Source organism: Xiphias gladius, chromosome 22, assembly GCF_016859285.1.
Source record: "Xiphias gladius isolate SHS-SW01 ecotype Sanya breed wild chromosome 22, ASM1685928v1, whole genome shotgun sequence".
NCBI lineage: Eukaryota > Metazoa > Chordata > Actinopteri > Istiophoriformes > Xiphiidae > Xiphias > Xiphias gladius.
The window spans coordinates 18949131-18970547 of record NC_053421.1 but is presented as its reverse complement, the minus strand read 5'-3'; the positions used below and the strand labels follow the sequence as shown (position 1 = coordinate 18970547).

At 38.9% G+C, this 21417-nt stretch overlaps 2 protein-coding genes across 2 annotated transcripts; both read right to left on the bottom strand.

Moving 5' to 3' along the window:
- Positions 1 to 4: 4 nt before the first annotated feature.
- Positions 5 to 6632, bottom strand: phc1 (polyhomeotic homolog 1). Its single transcript, XM_040117497.1, has 14 exons — positions 6468 to 6632; positions 5607 to 5728; positions 5367 to 5477; positions 5206 to 5271; positions 4960 to 5103; positions 4377 to 4625; positions 3379 to 4128; positions 3133 to 3268; positions 2825 to 3003; positions 2633 to 2696; positions 2428 to 2515; positions 2024 to 2195; positions 1122 to 1356; positions 5 to 1020 (listed from the first exon to the last, which is right to left on the bottom strand). The coding sequence occupies exons 2-14, from the start codon at positions 5721 to 5723 to the stop codon at positions 869 to 871; spliced, it is 2463 nt and encodes an 820-aa protein (XP_039973431.1). The 5' UTR covers positions 5724 to 5728; positions 6468 to 6632; the 3' UTR covers positions 5 to 868.
- Positions 6633 to 13944: 7312 nt separating this feature from the next.
- Positions 13945 to 18702, bottom strand: m6pr (mannose-6-phosphate receptor (cation dependent)). Its single transcript, XM_040117611.1, has 7 exons — positions 18312 to 18702; positions 16466 to 16638; positions 16072 to 16241; positions 15691 to 15800; positions 15028 to 15149; positions 14805 to 14931; positions 13945 to 14709 (listed from the first exon to the last, which is right to left on the bottom strand). The coding sequence occupies exons 1-7, from the start codon at positions 18315 to 18317 to the stop codon at positions 14587 to 14589; spliced, it is 831 nt and encodes a 276-aa protein (XP_039973545.1). The 5' UTR covers positions 18318 to 18702; the 3' UTR covers positions 13945 to 14586.
- Between the last annotated feature and the right edge of the window lie 2715 nt (positions 18703 to 21417).

Below are 21417 nucleotides of genomic sequence, written 5' to 3'. Positions count from 1 at the left end.
ACACTTCCAGTAACAGGTATTGTTTATTGGTAGTACTGCATACATGTACACAGAGCACTTCCACTCAGCCCTTGAGGGAGCAAACCATGAGGAATACCTATTTTCAGGTAGTTAAGTTGATTAAAGCTACTAAAACTATTTTGTATCCATGAAAAAATAATTTTGATTGTAGTACAAAATGGAAAAGATACAAAACTAAACTTTTAATAACTGGTAAAATGAACTAATTAAAATACCAGGCTTTTTGAGTGTCCTTTGCTCGATGTGATTGGAGCCTGGATTGAACATCTATGGTGAAAGAAAATTAAAAAAAAAAAAAAAAAAAAAAAAAAATCACAAATAACTACTAAAAGACTGAAGCATTTAAATGAAGCGACTGTTGCTGTCATCAGAAATCATTTCACTAAAGGTAAAGCACTTTTTGAAATACAGCAAGAAGGCAACATTTGTTTGTTTCTTTTTTTTTTTTTTTACCCAACAGATGAACTGTCATAATTCGAGGACCTAGCACCGATTACTGCAGGCTGGCGTATAGCATACATACAAAAGGTCTCTATTCACAATGACAGAAAGTGACAAACACTATGGACATGGGTATTTCAGACTGTCCATGCACACCACTCACACATAACAGTATGCATACATGTATTTTGCACATTCAATGTCCATAACGTAAACTGTCCATCTCCATGTCTCCACATGATTGATGGAGCACCATTATTTTGTAAAAAACATCGTCATTGTCCCTGGAGATCTCAGTCTTAGGTTTTAACTTCTTACTAATAGAGAAGCAAGTCCAGGTATTGATTTCGGTGAGAAATTATCAATGAGTAAACGATCTAGGTGTCCCTCTGAAGCACTGACTTCATCACTCACGCAGGCTGTTGATGGAGGCACAGATCTTGAGAGCAGGACCCAGCTTGATATTCATGGTGGAGATGAGATGGTCCTCTCGCAGAAGCAGGAGAGCCTGCCCGTCTATTTCCTGTGACAGAAACTGGGAAGCCAGCTCTTCACAACCTGAGCACAACAGAAAGACAAGATGTTACAACTAGCACAAAAAGAGAGCAGGGGACATGGCTAAGGCTTAAAAAACTCTTTTCTAATCAGTGAACACCAACCTTGAAGTGAAGAGATAAATCTGCAGACTTCTTCAACACTCCATTGAGCAGGAGTTGCTGAGAGAAAGTTAGCACCCTCTAGGGGGAGGCTACCAGGAGCTGAACTGTCAGACTGAGGAGCGCTGTGGTCAGCTCTAGAGCAGGAGTGTGAAGAGCTTGGAGAAAGTGAGGGAGAATCGTCCTCCTCTTCCTCATCGCTGGACACGTCCTCCGAGCGACTGGACTCCGAGTGACACTACAACCAAAAGAGTAGAAGTTCAGACACAAAAGCCAACGATAAAACTTCAAAGAGTACGCTGCCTTTGCCGGTAATATAGTCACATTGTATAAAACCATCCAATGTGTTAGTCTGACTCTCAATGCTGTCTGACGTCCCTACGCTGTCTGTGGCACTCAGGTCAAGCCAAGCCAATTTGGTCACACCAAAGATTTAAATCTTTATAAAGATGGGTCACAAATATAAAGTTTTTATTTTTAAGAAAAGGTTAAACCATTTCCTATAAGAGCTGGGCACTGTAGTTTTTAACCAAATGTTACTCAAATAGGAGTAAATAGTGCATTTTTTAGGGACTATTTTCATCAGCGACTAGTACAAATTTGGTGCTCTAGTGAGTATTTACAGCACCAGGAACGTGTGTGTGGGATTGACTCAAATAAAAACTATAGTGCCCACATTCATTGCAATGAAAGGACATGTGGTACACTGGTGTGTATTTAAGAGTCAACAATGGATGTCTAATAAAACACATCCAGGCTTAGATACACAGAGAATACTTGTAAGTAGGATCAATTCATTATTGTTAAACTACATTACAATTCTGTTGATTTTTTTCATGGCACTTGCTGAAAAAAGGAAAAATATAGAATACTGCTATCTTTATCCTTTCAACTGGAGATCTTACCTTGTCAGGTAGATGCCTGCTTGTTATTGTATTGCACGCGATATTAGCACTGTTCCTGCGAGAGGGACCCCTGCGCCTAGCAGCACTCTCCGTGGGTGCTGGAGGTGATGCCAGTCCTGCACCAATTCTCCCCCTGCTTGTCTTGAAGTGTTGGCTGCAACTTACATTATACCTATGGATGCAGGAGCATAGTCAATACTGGGGAAGACAGCTTTGTCAGTGACAGCACTGAGTATAGTTGGCTGGAATGAAAACCTGCAAACTCTTGGTACTTCATTCAAGAAGTTGCCCATCCTTGGTTAAGCTCAAAGAGTTTTTAGCTTATTTTATAAAAGACAGCACAAAAAAACAAAAAAAAAATTATAAGAATTATGCTGAAAAGGCAAGTTCTATGACGTTCTTACCTCTTAGCACAAGTATTTGAACAGAACCTCTTTGATCCTCTGAATTGGCTGGCTGGAGCGAGGCTTCCACAGTATTCACACTTCAACACTGGTCGGGAAAAGGAATGGACAAAACTACATTACATCTAGTAAATACTGACCATACAAACAGGTTTATTGTATCATACTCAATCATTAGAAAAATAAGTCTTTTTCCACCACTTACGTGGAGGTCCATTTTCTGAGCGGCCAACCAGAGCAAAATCTCTGTCTTTGAGGAGTCCAGCAACCTGTTACATTAAATATAAGCCCAACAGTAAGGAACTTTTTCCCCCCAGAAAAGTGTACAGCCAGTGTTATTCAAATTTCAGATCTGATTTAATGAGAAATGTGTGTTTTCGTGCTAGGGTGCCCTTACAGGAAAGGGTTCAGCTCCCTCTTGGATAACAAAGCCCTCTATGAGGTGGGTGAGAACTTGAGGTTTGACCACTGCCTGCGGAACAGGCGCTCTGTCTTTGTCCCCATGCCCGACTCTTGACAAGGGCAGAGGTAAGGACAGGGTGGGAGGAGATGAGAATGCAACAGCTACAGGAGGAGCTACAGTGAGGATTGGAACAAACAGGCAACGGAATGAATATTTCCCCAGATTTCAAGGTTTATGGTCAAAATGTTCAAGTATTGCTACTAATAATGCATGCTTGATTTAGAGATGACAAACTGACATACCTGAGTCCTTTGTAGGGGCAGGGGATAAGGGAGGAGCAGAATCTTTCATTTGTGCAGAGTCTGAAGATTCTGTTGCCATCTCATTTGGTGCATCACAGTCAGATTTTCTCTTCAGAGAGCCAATGGGAGGCTTTGTCTGATGGTATGTTGGGAAAAACAGCAGCAGAAAGTGTTAGAATTCTTACTTACACCTAACCAAAAAAGTATCGGTGTCACTAAGTACATCCTTTCAATGGTTAATCTTACCATAGCACTGTTGTTGGAGGCTGTATTAACATTCCCACCAGATGGGCTTTCCTGAGCTGTGCTGCTTCGCACCTGTGCCAGGGCCACAGTCTGTGCGTTTCCTGTTAAGCCCTGCCTGGCTCCCACAAGCTGCACAGGGATGTGGGGAGGGTTGTGTCCCCCAGTGGTGGCCTGGCTGTTGCTAGGTGGTGCCGGGAGAATGGGAGGTGGATGTCTAGGAGGCAGCTGCACAGGTAAACGGTGTCCTTGAGCCGTCTTGGGCTGGATAGGCACAGGGCCTTTGTCTCCAGTAGTGCTGGCCTGTTGTAAGGGCTGTACCACCAGAGTCTGCGTGTTGACATTGGTTTTTGGGGCCACTGAGCCTATGGGGTAGCCCTGGGTGGAGGTAGGAACATTTGAGGTGGGCACCAAGATCACAGGGGCAGCAGAAGGGGACAGGAGGAGTTGGGAGAGAGGGAGTGCTGGGGAGGAGGTGGAGGAGGGAGCTACAGAAACAGCAGGAGTAACAGTCATGGCAGCCTGGTTTCCAGTTTTTATAGTCATACTGTTTGCAGTGGACTGCTGAGTAAAGTTGGGTTTGGCCATTTGTTGTTGCTGTTGTGGTTGTACTTGCTGCTGCTGAGCTGTTTGGGGGAAAGTCTGCTGCTGCTGACTGAGAGAAAAGCTGGCAGCATCTTTTCTCTCTGGAAGCTCAGATTTGACAGCTACTGCTCTGGGAGTGGGAGCGCAGTGCAGGGCCAAGTTCTGTACCTGGGACATAAAGAAAGGAGAAGGGCATTGAGAAATGCATTTGAGAAAGGAGGCAGGAAAAGTGTCTGTGGTGGGAGGACTATATGATTCGACAAATCATGTTTCTAAACTGAAAAATATAATATAAAATATAATATAATAACACATAATATAATAATATATAATATATTATAATATAATATATTTTAAGACTGTATGACTTTAAATAACCCAGACTTTACATTACAAGTTGGTAATGGTACTCAAACCTGATCATTATCAGACTGGGCACTGGCAGTGGTAGGAGCAACTTCATGCTGCTGTTGCTGTTGCTGCTGTTGCTGCTGCTGCTGCTGCTGTTGCTGCTGTTGCTGTTGCTGCTGTTGCTGTTGCTGCTGTTGCTGTTGCTGCTGCTGCTGAGGCTGTGTTTGGGCAACTGTTGCTACAGCAGCTGTTGCTGTACCACCAGGCATAAAGATGAGCTGAGAAGCAAGGGGAGCCCTGAGGGAACGGTTGACCTATGCAAGGCACAGGACAGACGGTTAATGTTGTAAACTCCAAATATTTCTGTGAATGACTTCTTAAATACATTTAATACATGCCATCAGTCTTGGTGATAATTGTCAAGTGCTAATTTTTAACAGCTCTTTGAAGAGATTATGCAGTATCTTTGGTACTTTAAGCAACCCAAAGGTAGATCTTTAGAACTCGAATTCAATAAGCTTTTTCACAAAGAGAATAAAGGTTAAATTATTATATCAATAGAACTGGTGACACAGTCAAGCGCAATATGCAATAATTTAATTGATTATTGCCAAAAATGGACACGGCACAAAATAAATTTGAACTCACCCTAAGATACATCTGTCCCTGTCCTGCCGAGTTCCCCCCCAGCAACACTGACTGGTTGAGGGCTGGAGTCGTTGCAGAGGTGGCTGGGCCGTGAGGACGGGGATTAGTCATCGTCCCTCCTGCAGATGTGGTGCTTAGGTTGACCTGGGAGGAACAGAAAATTAAGTTTTGAACCAAAACTGCCAACTACTTTCAGAAACTAGCTGTCTAACTAATCCTTTTAAAATAACTAACATAAAAACTTACAGTGGTAGGCGCCTGGGACATGCTGTTACTTAGGGTATTGGACTGGCGACTAGCTGCAAGGGTGGCCTGGTTTAAACAGAGGAGATAAATGAATAGAGAATCATGCTTATGCTGACCATATTTTTGTAATACCTGTATTTTCCTGTCATAATTATGGTTACCTGTTGCACAGCGGCGAGGTTATGGAGTTGGGCACTATTGATCTGCTGCTGCAGCATGAGCTGCTGGAAGTACTGAGCTGCATTTGGCTGTCTTTGCAGTGCTTGGAGAGCCTAAACAAACACAAACATACACAGACTGTGTTAAAAACTAATCAAAAATTGTTTATATATTATCATCAATTCAATATATCAAAAATTAGTTTTCTCATCACATCTATGCATTATTTTAAGCACACAAACCTGTACAGCTTGTCTCTCATATAGCGACATGTGGGCTATCTGTGGTGCACGGGAGTTCCCACTTGTCTGAGGATTTCCATTGGTGGTGCCTGTGTTTTGGTCTTCACCTGCATCCATGTTTGCTGCTCAAAATGCAATAAATACTTCTATCTACTGCATGACTTTTTAACTGTAAATATCTTAGCATGAAGACTTGTTGAACATGCAATGTGGTACCCCTCACTGAGCCCACACACTAAAACTATTTTTTCTTTAAATAATAAAGGCAGAACAAATGTACATATAAGAAAATCAAATCACCAGTTATAAAAGCGTAAGTACGTAAAAAACAAAAAAACTGTGTCGAGTGAATAGTTTTCAAATGTCTCAAAGGCACTACTGGCACAAATGAGGTGCCTGTGAGGCACAAACAGTTTGTCGACTGATCGTGGCGAAAGGGAGCGTTGTGGTATTTTCGTTAATAGACCAGTTGTCAACTTGATAGATGAATACGAGAAAGAACATGGAGGAAAGCTAAAAAAAACACCAAGTAAAAAAGGGCTAGCCAACTGTGGCTAACTACAATGGACTTTGCTAGTTAGCTTTCCCCTAAGCACAAAACTGATATGCCATGATTAAATTATATTAACGTTTGAAACCAGGCTAGACAAAAACAACCGAGTGCAGAAATGTTAAATGAGAGCAGAAGAGCCGTTGTTTTTGCTATCACTAACGTTTGCTAGTATAAAAGATGCAGCGTTAGTTTAACATAGATAGGCTAACCGACTAGCAATGCTAGCAGGCACAAAGCTAGCTTCTATCTTGCTCTCACCCTTACAATAAGTCAACATTTAGTGATTTTCAGCGTGCTTAGGTGTTTACCTCTCCTTGATATTTCTATCCTTTTCAGTTAAATGCAATCAAATTTATATTCAGATCTTGGTTTTAACTGCAACGACAACTCCTTTCAGGGTTTCTTGCCTCCAACAAAACCCCGCCCCTCACAGGTCGTATTCGTATTCGTATTCTTTTTTTTTTTCTTTTTTTTTCTTCTTCTTCTTTTTCTTCTTTTTCTTCTTCTTCTTCTTCTTCTCCTTCTTCTTTGTCTTCTTCTTCTTCTTCCGCTGCTGCTGCCGCTGCTGCTGCTGCTGCTGCTGCTGCTGCTGCTGCTTCTTCTACGTGTGTATTGGCAGATGGCAAACAAAGGTTATAGTTTTTTTTTTCTTTATTGAACAAAATGAACTTACATTCAGCTGAACATAAAATTATCATTCTTATACATTTACAGAATCCAATGTGTGAAAAGAAAAAAAAAGGTATCAATCAAAATAAATATGAAAAGATAAACCAATTAAAGTAACTAGTATCTACATGTAAATACACAGTAACATCAACACAAGTCAATATACCCTAATGAAAGACTACTTAATTTGTTTTGTTTTTTTAATATAACAGCATCCCTTCCCTTTTTTTGTTTGTCATAAGGGTTAATTTATCTATGTACAAATTGAATTAAATTTATATTTAACTCAATTATGTAACTCAAAGGTTTATTATTACATTCAAATTTTGAGAAAATGTCTTTAGGTATAATTATGAGTGTCCAGAAAGAAACAGGATAGCCTTGGCATATACCTCTTAAAATGAGAAGCCTTTAGGAAATGTTGGGATATAGAATGATAGAGCTTTTTATGTCCTTATAGAACATGACAATATTATAACTAAAATTATTTCCAAAATCAAAAAGTTGTAGGACTTGTATAATTAAAGAATGTTCAATTGTATTGAATGCTTTATAAAAGTCAAGTAACATGTTTGATTTTATGTAGTTTGAATAGTCAATTAAATCTAATACTAATCTGATATTAGAGCTAATATGATGTTTGGCCATGAAGCCATTTTGTTTTTCACTTATTATCTCTTCTAAATCAAAACCATACACAAAATTATCCATCATCAAAGCAAAAACAAAAAAAAAGAAAATCCTTGCCAGCTCACCAATGGAGATTTTTAATCTCTCTCAATCTCTCTCAATTCCAAGAGGATTTTGTCATTTTTACATTTTTTTTTACATTTTACATTTTATCATTCTTTCATGTTCAGCCTTGGATTATTTCAAATAGCTGACTTCATCTAACTGTTAAGGTAATGACTTTCTTCGCTACTTTAACATTGTGTCTTTAACAAGATTCTACGTGGTTAATTTAGCAGATTCACTATGCATAGAAAAAAATAAATTAATTAATAATGTATGACAATAAATACCTCCCTCACTGTAAGATATTTTATCATAAAAGATATTTTTTGTGTGTTTCTGTTGTTGAAACTGCATTAAACTAAAACTTGAGCCATGTAGAAAATGTTAACAGAATATTACTAGTTGTCTACTGTGGCTTTTACAGTAATTTGGATATTCTTTCAAATGTGACAGCTATACATAGTACTACCATTACTTTACGCAGAAAACTGCAGACCGATAGGATTGTTAGGTAGGTGACAAGTAAAGTAAAAACACATGAAAGAGAAGAGAGATTGTGCATATATATATATATATATATATATATATATATATATGTGTGTGTATGTATATGTGTATGTATATATATACATATATATATATGTATATATAAGCAGGTCAACACCGCTGACTTTGACTTTGGCGCAGGAGGTTCGGGGTTCGAATCCCGGCCAGGACGGGGTAACACATATCCAGTGTGGACCCTTAGGCAAGTTCCTTGATTATGCCGGCCCACCTCAGTTTGAGTGAAACCGCAAATTTGAGACATCACTCTGCGTCAGGTGTTGGGGAACCAGGACACCTGGAACAAGACATAGATGCAGGCGGAAAATAGGGATCTGTCGGAATGCTACTATGCAAGTAACCCCGATGAGAGGGGCTACATGCAGAAATTGTGGGATAAATGGATGCTTTGAAACCCAACATCTAAGCTGACAAAGAAACAACTACTAGCTCAGTGTTCCAACATCCGCAAACGGCAACTGCTATCACAACTAGAACTGATGAAGTAAAACGAACCCCCCTTTGGCAAGGGGGAGCCAGGACGACAGGTCAGAGGGGAGAGATCATCATCCAGGTGTGGGGACGAAAGGGATACCCAGGAAGTACAACAAGCAGCCTATACTTGAGCTACTGGAGACTGCCAAGCAAAGGCTCACAGCTCTGACTACCCGTCTGAAGAGATACATAGGAGAAACAGAAACCAGGAGAATAAATAAGAATATACAATATGACTGAACAATATGTATACATACATATATCACATAACACCGCTGCTCATTGGCTAGTCGATCTAAGAGCAGACTACAAACCCCCCACAGCAATCTCCCAGAACGAGATCCAATAACCATTACAATGGCAGACATCCAAGAACGAGTGTCAGGTATGGAGAACGAGGCCCGGTGCTGGACATGACATGATCCACACCTACTGGCTAAAGAACGCCTGGCAGCACAAATGAACCAGCTGCTGATGGATGGATTGAGTGGTTAACCCCCAGAAGGGCACAATCCCATCCTACTACCGGCCAACAACGTGCCTCTGTACAACATGGAAGCTCCTGTCAGGCATCATAGCAGCTAAGATGAATAGGCACATGGCCCAATATATGAGCAGGGCCCAGAAAGGAATTGGTAGTAATACCAGGGGTGCTAAGCACCAGCTATTGGTCGATAGAGCAGTCACCTAAGACTGCAAGACAAGGCAGACCAACCTGTTGCACCGCCTGGATTGACTACAAGAAGGCCTATGACTCAATGCCACACACATGGATACTGGAATGCTTGGACATGTACAACATCAACAGGACACGAAGAGCCTTCATCAAGAACTGGGCTGTAGAAAACAACTCTGGAGGCCAACTCAAAGCCAGTTGCACAAGTTACCATCAAGTGCGGCATATACCAAGGTGATGCACTATCCCAGCTGCTGTTCTGCATAGGCCTGAACCCCCTCAGCCAGATCATCTCAAAGAGTGGCTACGGGTACAAGTTCCGAAGCGGAACAACCATCAGTCACCTTTACATGGATGACATCAAGCTGTATGCCAGGAATGAGCGAGACATTGACTCACTGATCCACCTCACCAGGATCTACAGCAACGACATCGGAATGTCATTCGGACTAGATAAGTGTGGTCGGCTGGTATCAAAGAGAGGGAAGATGATCAGAACGGAGGGGGTTGAACCACCAGAAGGCAGCATTGCAGATGTTCAGGACAGCTACAAATACCTTGGGATCCCACAGGCAAATGGGAACTGCAAGCTGCAAGCTGCAAGGAAGCCAGCCACAGCCAAATACCTACACAGAGTAAGGCAGGTCCTGAAAAATCGGCTGAATGGGAAGAACAAGGTAAGGGCCATCCACACGTACGCCCTGCAAGTCATCAGATACCCCGCTGGTATAATAAGCTGGTCAAAGAAGGAGATAGAGGCCACTGATATCAAGACAAGAAAGCTCCTCACAATGCATGGAGGGTTTCACCCCAAGTCCAGCACCCTGAGACTGTACACTAAGCGGAACAAGGGAGTCCGAGGACCGGTGAGCATCAGAGCCACTGTCCAGGATGAAACAACCAACATTCAGGAATACATCAGGAAGATAGCCCCCAAAGATGAACTGCTAAGTGAATACCTCAGGCAGCAGAAACCCGATGATGCAGAGGACGAGGAGGAACCATCATGGACAAGCCCCTACACGGCATGTACCACCGACAGATAGAAGAAGTGGCTGATATAAAGAAATCCTACCAGTGGCTGGACTGAAGGACAGCACAGGATAACTAATCATGGCAGCACAAGAACAGGCACTCAGTACAAGATCAATAGAGGCGGGGATCTACCACACCAGACAGGACCCCAGGTGCAGGCTGTGCAAAGATACTCCTGAGACAGTTCAGCACATAGTAGCAGGGTGTAAGATGCAGGCAGGAACAGCGTACATGGAATGCCATAACCAAGTGACTGGCATAGTGTACAGGAACATCTGTACTTAGTATGGGTTGGAGGTCCCAAAGGTCACAATTGAAGACACCTCCTAAGGTGGTTGAGAATGACCAAGCCAAGATCTGGTGGGACTTCCAGATCCAGACTGACAAACTGGTGATGGCTAACCAACCGGACATCGTGTTGATCGACAAACACCAGAAGAAGGCAGTAGTGACAGACGTAGCGATCCTCAAGAATAAGGAACACGAGAAGATCGAAAAATTCCAAGGGCTGAAAGAGGAGCTAGAAATGATGTGGGGGGTAAAGGCAACAGTGGTGCCTGGGAAAAGAGGCTCAAGCAGATTCCGGGTACAACATCTGAGGTCTCTGTCCAGAAGAGCGCATTCCTAGGAACAGCTAAGATACTGCGCAGAACCCTCAAACTCCCAGGAATCTGGTAGAAGACCCGAGCTTGAGGAAGACAAGCTTCCTCAAATACTGCTATAGCACAAAGGAGTGGCATTAATTTCCCAGAAGGAATACAAAAATATTATCAATATTATCATCAATATTACTATTCTATTATACGTTTCTGCAAGGCAGAATTGGAGCTAGATCTTGAGCAACTGTGAAAATTGTTTCAAGAAGGACTGTGAAAATTCTTATGGAGCCAAACATTTCCTGTTAAATGGTATAAAGGCTAAAATCCTAAAGGATTTTGACTAGGGGCACCATTACATTTAAAAAAACAACAACATGAGAGTAATTACAATGTTTTCACTTAATTTAGAATTTCAGAGGATTGTTATAGAGACCCTAGATGATTATAATCAATTACTTGTGTCTCAAAACGTGAATAGATGGCACTCAAATAAACACGGCTCGTGATGAAAAAAATATTTTAAGGCAACAACAATTAAGGAATAACAACAGTACTTTCACTTAGCAATAAATGAGTTACATACATAGAATTATCATAGTGCAACACAAACCTTTCTTCAGCATTCTGCATTTTTTGCAGAATGAGTATTAACATAAGCTGCTGTTATTCTGTCAAAGGAAAGATGACATCTGCTCTCAGATACAATATTAAAACAACCAGTTTTATAACTTTGTTACAATACTATAAAAACAAATTCTAAGAAAAAAAAAGTAAGCTGTGTCTCTCTGCATGTTCAGTTATATCAGTTGTTTCTTAACTGGTGATTTGAAATCACAAAACATTTTGCATATCACAGTCTCACAAATACAGTCGACATCGTACTTTTGTAGTTTACATTGATTTGTCACCCTAGTATATTTCAGTCTACTTTAATGAGGTGACTTAAGTAGGTCATAGGATATATTTTTCCCAACAAAATCTCACATATTTTTTCATCCTTACAGTATTTACTTGTAGAAGATATTTCTAGATTTCCCCAACTGTCAGACTTGTATTTGGGTAGTCTGCATTTAATTAGAAACCTCCATTGCAATTTAAGATAAAGTTCTCTGCACTGAAGAGGTTTTGCACATGTGAGAATGTGAAGCCGACAAGGCAGAAGAGGTCAATATTTACAGGTAAACATAGACGAAGGGTGAGGACAGTCATGACAGCAACTTGAAATGTTATTTTTTTTCCTTTCAGATGTGTTAACAAGTTGAACAGTACACAATGAGGCTCGTTAGGTGACGGTAGAAGATAGTTAGGAGGTAGTGTGGAGAGGAATAATGTCAGCAGTTTAATCTTTTATTGAAATATGTGGACCTGAAACCCAGATGTCAATGTATTCTTAGAGGTAAGCTAGGGTCTGTGATAAGACACTACTATGGCAAAATTACTAGTGGAGATGAAAGTTGTTTAAACTGTTTGACAACATAATTGACAAAAATTTCGGCTCCACCTCACATCACCAGGATCTGCCTCAAGTCCTAACAACCATGTGTATATTATATTTATGATTACTAAACGCTACAACTACTTGCCCACAAGACTGCAAGTTTGTCTTTGACTTCATCGTTTTCTTTAATCACCTCACCCTCATGGTGGATGTTTCACTTCAAAAATGGAGACTCAGAACAGTAAATTAGTTTTAAAGTCTGTTTCCAAGCCAAGTTACTCTCTACATAAGATTCCCTGGTAAATTTGTGTTTTTAGCCTTTGGGCCTGGTTTAACAACCACTGATCAAGAACCTGGTAAAACTGGTTCTGTTCCCTGAAACACCTCCCAAGATGAGGTATATAGTCAATAACAGTTCTCAACATTATCAAAGAAGATCTTAATCATAAAGTTAATTTAAATATACAGTAAATTAACAATAAAAAAATACTGTGCATGTAATGTTTTTATTAAAACCTTTTTTTTTTTTTACATCCATTAAATTTTCAAAGGTGAGTGCACTTCGGTATGTAATGAGTTCATCACTAAAACGGGCATAAATAAATTAGAAACTAGTTTCAGATTTTATTTTTAATGCAATCAGAAAACAAATAAAAAGGTGTGTGACTTGAAGCCATCCTTGAACCATTTGGGCTATTATATTAATCTAGAGGCTGTTCAGTTCACTACAAACACAGGTGTAACCATTTCCACCAAATCTTAATTCAGGATATAATTCACTGAACTACGGAAAGAAATGTCAACATTAATAAACACAAAAAGCAAATGATGGAAACAAACAAAAGTGCTCACACTGACAGTAAGATAATAACTTAGTTCATTGACACCTCCTAACAAAATTTTTCCATCAAGTTCAAATAGCGTGCTTCAGTCCTTAGCATTATTAATAATAAGAATAGATTTATTAAAAAATATTACAAAGTTCATCATTGATATCGAACAACCTATAACATTTTTACAGCTTTATTATATTGATACAAGAGAAATGCAGAAGATTAAGTGCTTTCATTGCCCCTCTATGTATCTTACTAAAGAAGCTATATATCAGGCACAAAAAAGCCTGAGTATTTGGTCTACAGACTGTAAGGTTGGTGAATGTACCTAGCGGTGTATCTGGTGTTTGGGTCAGTTTTATCATGTAGGCAGATAGATCGGTTTGCCCACTATAATATTCATTATTAAATAGTTTTGTGATTATGAACATTGGTCTTTTGCAGTGAATGTTCATTTATTCTATGAATTAACCATACTTTTGGAAATCAAAAATTAAAAAGTGAATCTCCTTAGAATTGCCCTTTACTGGATAGTCGCATTAATAAGGTAGGTTTAGCACAGAGGAATTTAACAGCATTGTTGACCTCTCTGACAAAAATTTAGGAGGAGGATGGTTAGCTACAACCGTCAAGCTCAGATTTCAGTCAGGTAACTGAAAATACAAACCATTTTAAGGAGATATAAGCATTGATGCAGAAGCGTTTCCCTATAATTTGAGAAAAAGGAAAATGCCAGACTAAAAATCAAATTCATTCCAGCAATGGTTTTTGCAGTGATTTCTATTTGTGTAGCAATGCTGTAAGAATATTCACAGTACTGAAAATTAAGCTTTTACATTCTCATATTACTTTTCTACTTTCAAAACAAAACATAAACTGATTAAAGCCAGATTACACAAGCAAAAGCACTCATTTTTGTAACCTGCAACTGTCAGTGCACAACCACAACCACAGGAAGAACAGCTTGCTGCAACCTGCACATACGTCAAAAATCACTAATTTGCCGAGCAGGAAAAAAAATGAGCAATATGCAATTAGGCTTAGGTCAGGTAGAACTCCAACTTCTTAACCATTCCCTTTTTTGTCAGATTTCTGTGGAAGAAGAGTCGCTGTTCCTTGTCATTTGGCAATCTGTATATCTCATTTGTCTGACATCAATAAAACACGTGGTTTAGAGAGAAGACAAGTCTGTCAGCCCTGTGAGTAACATTCCCTCTTAAGTGACAAGCAGATCATCAGGAGTTGCCCTAGGTACAAGTCTGGAATATACACAAAGTGTGAACAAGTCCTGACCTAAAACAGGAAACGAAAACAGTTTTGCATCTAGCAGCAATTTCATCTAACCTGTGAAAGCGTAAACTGCGTCACAGTGAAAATTACTGTCCCATTTCTGACATATTGAGGTCACATAGGTAGTAAGTGGTCATCTCTCTCGTCTGGCTCTTCCTCTAAATTTTCTGGGGCCACTCCCCTGTAAGCTGGGGATTGGTCTCGATTTCGAGACCGGCACACAAAGTCACACCCATCCTGTAAGGGAGATGTAAAGGTTGTCATGAATTTCAAAAAAAGTCACAAGAGGTTGAGCTTGAACTAACGTTATTTATCAAGTGGATCACGCTTACTGCTGTGAGGTTGCCAGCCTCCACCCAGAAGGCATAATTGGGGATTTGCTCCATCCCTTTGGCTCCAACAATCAGCCGCTGGTAGAGGAAACCTCCAATGAGGTAAACAGCCAGAAGACTGAACCCACTGAAAGAAGAGAGTGCTTATGATCACTGATCCTTTATAATATTTTATGTTCCAACATTAAGGGTTTTTGTGCCATTACAGACTGTCTTTACACACATGATGAGTAATATGGAGCCAGTGCTGAGCTTGGACTGAAGACCTGGGCAAACCGCACTGGAGTCCAGCTTAAACTGGTAGAAACAGTCCTCCCTGTCCTCCAGAACCAACTCGAGCTGGCCCTGGGAGTGAGATGGAGAGAGACAAAGATAAATAAAATGTAAAACACATTTGGAAAAGTAGACAGGGTGCAAGATGACACGACATACGGGAGAAGCATTAAACTGTGTTCAGACTAACATGAGCACTGAGTGAAAAAAATGCAGCCCAGAAATGAGACAACTGCAGGGGGGCTAACGCAGAAAACTCCAGCAAAAAAAAAAAAAAGAAAAAAAGAAAGAAAGCATGACCTCATCAAAAATTGGACATCATCCAGCAACATGTTCCTATTGGCCAGTCAAAGATGTGATCAGAAGACGTGATAGATTAGCTTTGAAAATCCATGTCACTGCATTATAAACCTCTGTGCAGTGATTTTGGCATCTGCTAAGCCTTAGAGTTCATGGAAATGATCAAATTTCATCTTCACACGGGAACCTGTAGCAACCTGCCAACCCAGCCGTGTATTTTTTTTTTTAATTCATTGAAATTTTTTATCTAATTGCCCCTTAGTTTTTTCTCCCTCAAATCTGGTGATCTAAAAACCAGCTGTATTTCTTTTACCATGTCCATCCTCCTGTTGCAAAAGATCATAACAGTGGCTTTCTTCTTTTCCTTGGCGCAGCGGGCATCACATGCGTCGCCATTTTTGTAGAACAACATCACCCAGTTACCTGGATGGAGAGGAAAATGTCAAAAGAGATACTATAGTGAACTAAAAAACCATATGCAAGATTTGGTCACATATCAAGAGTTATTTCAATTCTCAGGCTTCAGGCTTATTATGCTCATAGTTTGGCTCAAAACCTAATTCTGCCACCTAAGATCCCAATTTGAGGACAGTTAGCATTCCATCACATCCTGCAAATGTGTCATGTAAAACTTTCTGCCAAAATAAAGTCAGGGTAAATTAGGGTGAAATTCTTATTTTTTGCAGAGACTTACTTCCTCCAGTGGCTTTTGTTGTATTATACGTGCCAATCACAGTTGGTTTCTTTCCCGTTCCCTTGCTGTCCACTTGAATAACCCCAGCTCCTGGAACGCCCCCTGCATCCCCACACAACTGGAACACATATGTGTAACTCTCGTTTCCATTCTTGCGCTCCACTGTAAAGCTGTCAACATGAGAACAAATCCCAGTAAAAAAAACAAAACAAAACAAAAACAAATAAATAATAATATGTAAGATAGAGTCAACAGTGAATGGCAAAGGACTATAAGGCAAAATTCTTGTCAAGGCTGTATGACATGTTCAACTGGTGTTGATTTTTCATTGATAACAGGCAATGTAACATCAATCATAACATCACTGACACTGAATAAGCAGGTAATTTCTTACTTCTTATGGGCGAGTGGCTCTAGTCGATTGAGGAGTGTCCGTTCTGACTCAGACTCAAAGAACTGTTTACAGCTGTTGATGCTCTCAGTAGCGTACACCCCACTCTCACACAGGACCAGCTGAACCGCCAAGGTCCACATGAGGAAGTGTTTTCCACTGGGACACCTGAACAGCTGGAACAGATGTCACAAAAAAAAAAGAAGTTATTGACATAGTATCTTTTTTAAAAGAAAGACTTTTAATTCATATAAAAACCAAGCAAGCAATACTCAAATATAATTTCTATTCATTTGAATAGAAAGTAATGTCAAGTTGCCCAATTCTGTTAATTAGGGTTGGGCAACATAACAATGTATACTCTGACATGATAATGACTGTCTACCATCAGAGATTTTTCAATACCATTTATACTATGGTAGTATAAACATGGTGGCACTATCGCAGTGATCCCTTTTAGACAGGAATAGTCGATTAATCGAGTAGCTGACTGACAGAAAATTAACTATTGTGATATTAGGTTAAGCATTTCAGTCATTTCAAAAATACAAAATATCTGCTGGTCCCAGCTTCTTAAATGTTATGATTTGCTGCTTTTCTTTGTCATATATAATGTTAAACTGAATAACTTTAAAACTTTAGGTTTTTGGGTTATAACTTTGGTCAAACAATACAAGCAATTTGAATATGTCACCTTTGACTCCGGAAACTAAAATCGAAAGGTTCTGATATTTATAGAAAACATTACTGATTAATAAGTAAACTAAGGAAATACCCAGCATATTAATCACAAATGACTAATTAATTGCAACCCTAATCTCTTTAATGAAGGGTTGGCATTTTGCAACAGTGTGATGAAATATCTTGATTTGTGAGGTATTTAATATGCTGTATAAACCAAAAGCATTCCTGTCTGGTTATTCTATCCATTAACAGTTATTATTGATTTTCCAGAAATTTACTATGTTTTATATGTACTGATATTGTGATATAATTTTATATAGCATGAGTTTTTTCTGTATCATTCAGTTATTGTTTCAGATCATTGAAAATTAAATTGCTAGAAGTATGGCTGCAACTAAAACAATACTCTGTTTATTCCACATTACCATTAATCTTCACATTTGATAATCTTGAACCAGTGAATGTTGGCATTTTTGCTAGATAAATAAATTAAACTATTATTTTAGCTTTAGTTAGAATTTGAAATACTCCTGTCTAGGGCAACAACTGACAATTATTTTCATTATCGATTAATCTGATGATTGTCATCTCAAATGATCGATTCATAATTTTTCTATAAGATTTCAAAAATAGTGAAAATGCCTTTTATAATTTACCACATTCCAAGATGATGTCTTCAAATTTCTTGTTTTTTCTGACCAACAGTCCAAAGAATATTCAATTTACTATTATATAAGGGTATGACAAAGAAAAAGCATAAAAGCATGATTATCAAAATAGTTGCAGATTATTTTTCTATCTGTTGACTATTCGATTAATCAACTCATTGCTGCGGCCCTACTACTGACTAAAAGCAACCTCTGCACTCTTTAAATGCTTCCTGATTAAAAAAAAAACACAACTGGGAAGAAAATACCTGCACATTTTTGGGAAACAATTTCAAGTGTGGGCTATGATATCTAAAGGCAGAAAAAAAGAATACGAACCCAATAAGCTGATTGCGTAATTGGACATAAAGTTGTGAAACTAAATATACTGTATGTGCATGTAAAATGTCTGTTCCTCTTCGCATGAGGCAATAAGTTTCCCTGAGGAAACAGTCAAAAAAAAACGCCCCTCTGAAAAGCTTAACAGAGTTGAACGTTTAGCTTCACTGCGCACCTACCTTCATATTTCTCCTGCTGTGAATGAGTGGGGAAAGTTTCCTTGTTTAGTTAGTTTAACATACGAGCTGACAGATATTTAAAAAATGTAGCCAGTCGGTGATGTAGTGAGCTTCCTCACGCTAACGTCGCTTCCTGGCTGACTTTATCAGCAATAAAGCCTCTATTTTGTTATGCCGATAGAATAAAGTAAATCCGAACGCAGTGAAATATTAAAAAATAAACTTCGTTAGCTGCACGTTTCTCTGCCCTGAATAATAAACGCGCTTTTCCTCAAAATGTGAGAGGTGTGGATACCAAGGGGCTAACAGGCTACAGACAGCAGCGGAGTGCGGAAGTGAAACTAAACACACGCACACACGTGAAAATCCAAACGAAGCGCGACCAATGAGCTGCAGCTGATTTCGCACACCCGCATCAGCTGACCCGAGAGCTGCACAGTTCAATATTACTGGACGCGCATGTTTTTCATTCAAGTAAGTGCATTAGTTCATGCTACGACCGGGAAAAATGTCCAAAAATGGCCGCTTGAATTCTCATCGATGGATTCCTCCTTGACACATGATTTAGCCTCCCAACAAAAATAGCTATGTTAGTTTTTCAGGTATAGACAGTCTGACCAGATTATGGCTCATAAGGAAATGGCAACCTATAGTAGTTGTCAAGATATTTCACTCCAAAACCACAGATGTCAGCCTCATGGTGGCGCTAGAGGAAGGGTCAGGGAATGACCAAGATCCCGACACCGTGAATGTCTGTACAAAAGTTTGGGCATTCCTTTTAATCGTTGTTGAGATATTTCAGCATGGACCAAACTCACTGACTAACATTGCCATCAAAAGAATTCTATACAAACTTAACAGCTAAAATGATTGATTTAGCCCTTGTCCAATAGGGGTCTTGGGTGCAAAATCTTTTTATGAAAATTATGTTGTTGGTCTCTGAGTTAAATTTTAGAGCCTCATGTTCCAGGGGTCTCCAAGAAATTGCTGCAATGAATTTTATGAAAACTGCATCAACGTACACTCAGTTGACACCTAACTAAAACGAATGCAGTCTAAAACAACAACCCCGGTTCAAAACATCCTACTCTTATAAAAAAGTTGAAATGTTAAATTTTTTAGAGAAGTGTTGTTTCACCTTTATTTTCATTTTGGAGGCTGTAGTTTGGGATGTACATTATAGTTAAAAATATAAAAGATTAACAGTACTCTGTACAATACAGTACAATTTAACAATGCCACAAACTACAAATTAGTTAACCACCACAGTTTTAAAAGAAGGGAAGTGTACAGTGATTTTTCTAGTCATAGCTTGATCATTTTCTTCTTTGCCGCACTATTTGACTTTGGGTGATTTTATTGCTGATAATATAAATATTTATTCTATTGGGTTTTTGTTAATGATGTCATGTCATCACATGAACTATTTTATCTTTTCTCTCTTTACAACAAAGGACCACACTGGAAATGAGTCTTGGACTTAATTGTGTAATCCTTGACATAATAAGGTTTTACTGTGATTTAATTTCCTCCTGTCCTAATGTGGACTAAAACAAACTAAACTGCAGCCCCCAAAATGACCATAAAGTTGATTCAACACTGCTCTAAAACACTTTTTAACAACAACAAAACATTGTGATCAAAATGAAAGGAGGATTTATTAGAAGGCTGTAGTGTTACACTGCATTAGTTTTACTTTTCGTGTATCAAATTACCAGGCAACTGTGGCAAATGAGTGTATTTTGTCACTGAAATTGTGTGATAATATGCAATCGCCTATTTAAGAGGTTAAATGATGGTGTTACAGTGTACGTTCATGGAATATTTTGGAAGATAAATTGCTCTAGTAGGAAATAAATCTTAGTAAGTTACAAATATTTTGGCCCAATAAAAAGCCTAATGATTCCACAATAAAAGTACATTAGTATGCCAATTTATCCAGTATACCGTTTCAGTTGAATCCACATTTTTCAAGTGCTTCAGTAACAACACATGACTATACACAAAGTTTGTTTTCTATACAGTAGTCTGTACCCCATCCTTGCAACTTATCAGCATGAAGTTAAATACAAGACAACCTTTAACCTGTTTAGAGTTTGATCAGACTGCTTTGCCTGAAACGCCCCATTCCTCTAATCATAACATAATTTGCGTACTCCTAGAACAGTTGTTTAAAATGATAAGATTAAAGATCATAAACAGTTAGTCAGTAGCCTATGTTCATTTGTGCTGTGGTTTTAGGGAGCACTCTCTTAGTATTTGGCAGTATTTGGTAGAGGAAACTATTAAAATAAAAATACATGAGAAGATTACTTTGAACTTCAACTAACAGATAGTCGTTTTAACCCAACCTATTTTGCCATCATTTTTGGCTTCTTTATCTCAACAGAAATTAAATTCCTTATTTTATTGGAAGAAGAACTCCTATAAAGAATTCAGTTAAATTCATTTCAGTAACGTTATTGACATTTACGGGCTAGCTGTTTCCTCCTGTTTTCAGTCTTTATGCTAAGCTAATCGGCTGCTGGTGGTTGCTTCATATTTACCATACAGACATGACAACTTTCTCATCTAGCTCTTAGCAAGACAAGGAATAAGTGCATTTCCTGAAATGTTTAACTATTCTTTTACATAATGAGTATCCATATTCACTCAGATGCAAGCCTGTTAAGTAGCCCTAAATAAAACTAATGCCCTCACCACAAACTACATGAACATGAAACTGAATAAACACTTGAGGCACTGAACACTTTAACATTCATGAAGGTAGGATTTTATGCTTTTATTGTTTCATTAGACTCCATTAGTTTCAGTTACGTGTATCTAATAAACTGGCAGATGAGATGTAAAACTGTAAAATGCATTAATTTGAATAATAAAGGCTCTCATCAAAATGTATACAAATCTAAATAAGAAGGTATGTATGTAAAATGAAGGTAAAGGTGAAGAAAAACCTGACTAATACTACTGGGGAGCAACAAAACAAGGAAACAAGTAAATAGGAAGGAATCATAGTTAGTTTTTATATCAAGTAATGCAAATGACAAGGAGTCAAGGTACTCCAAATCTTTCATCTCAGGTCATCTCAGTCATCAATCAACATAGT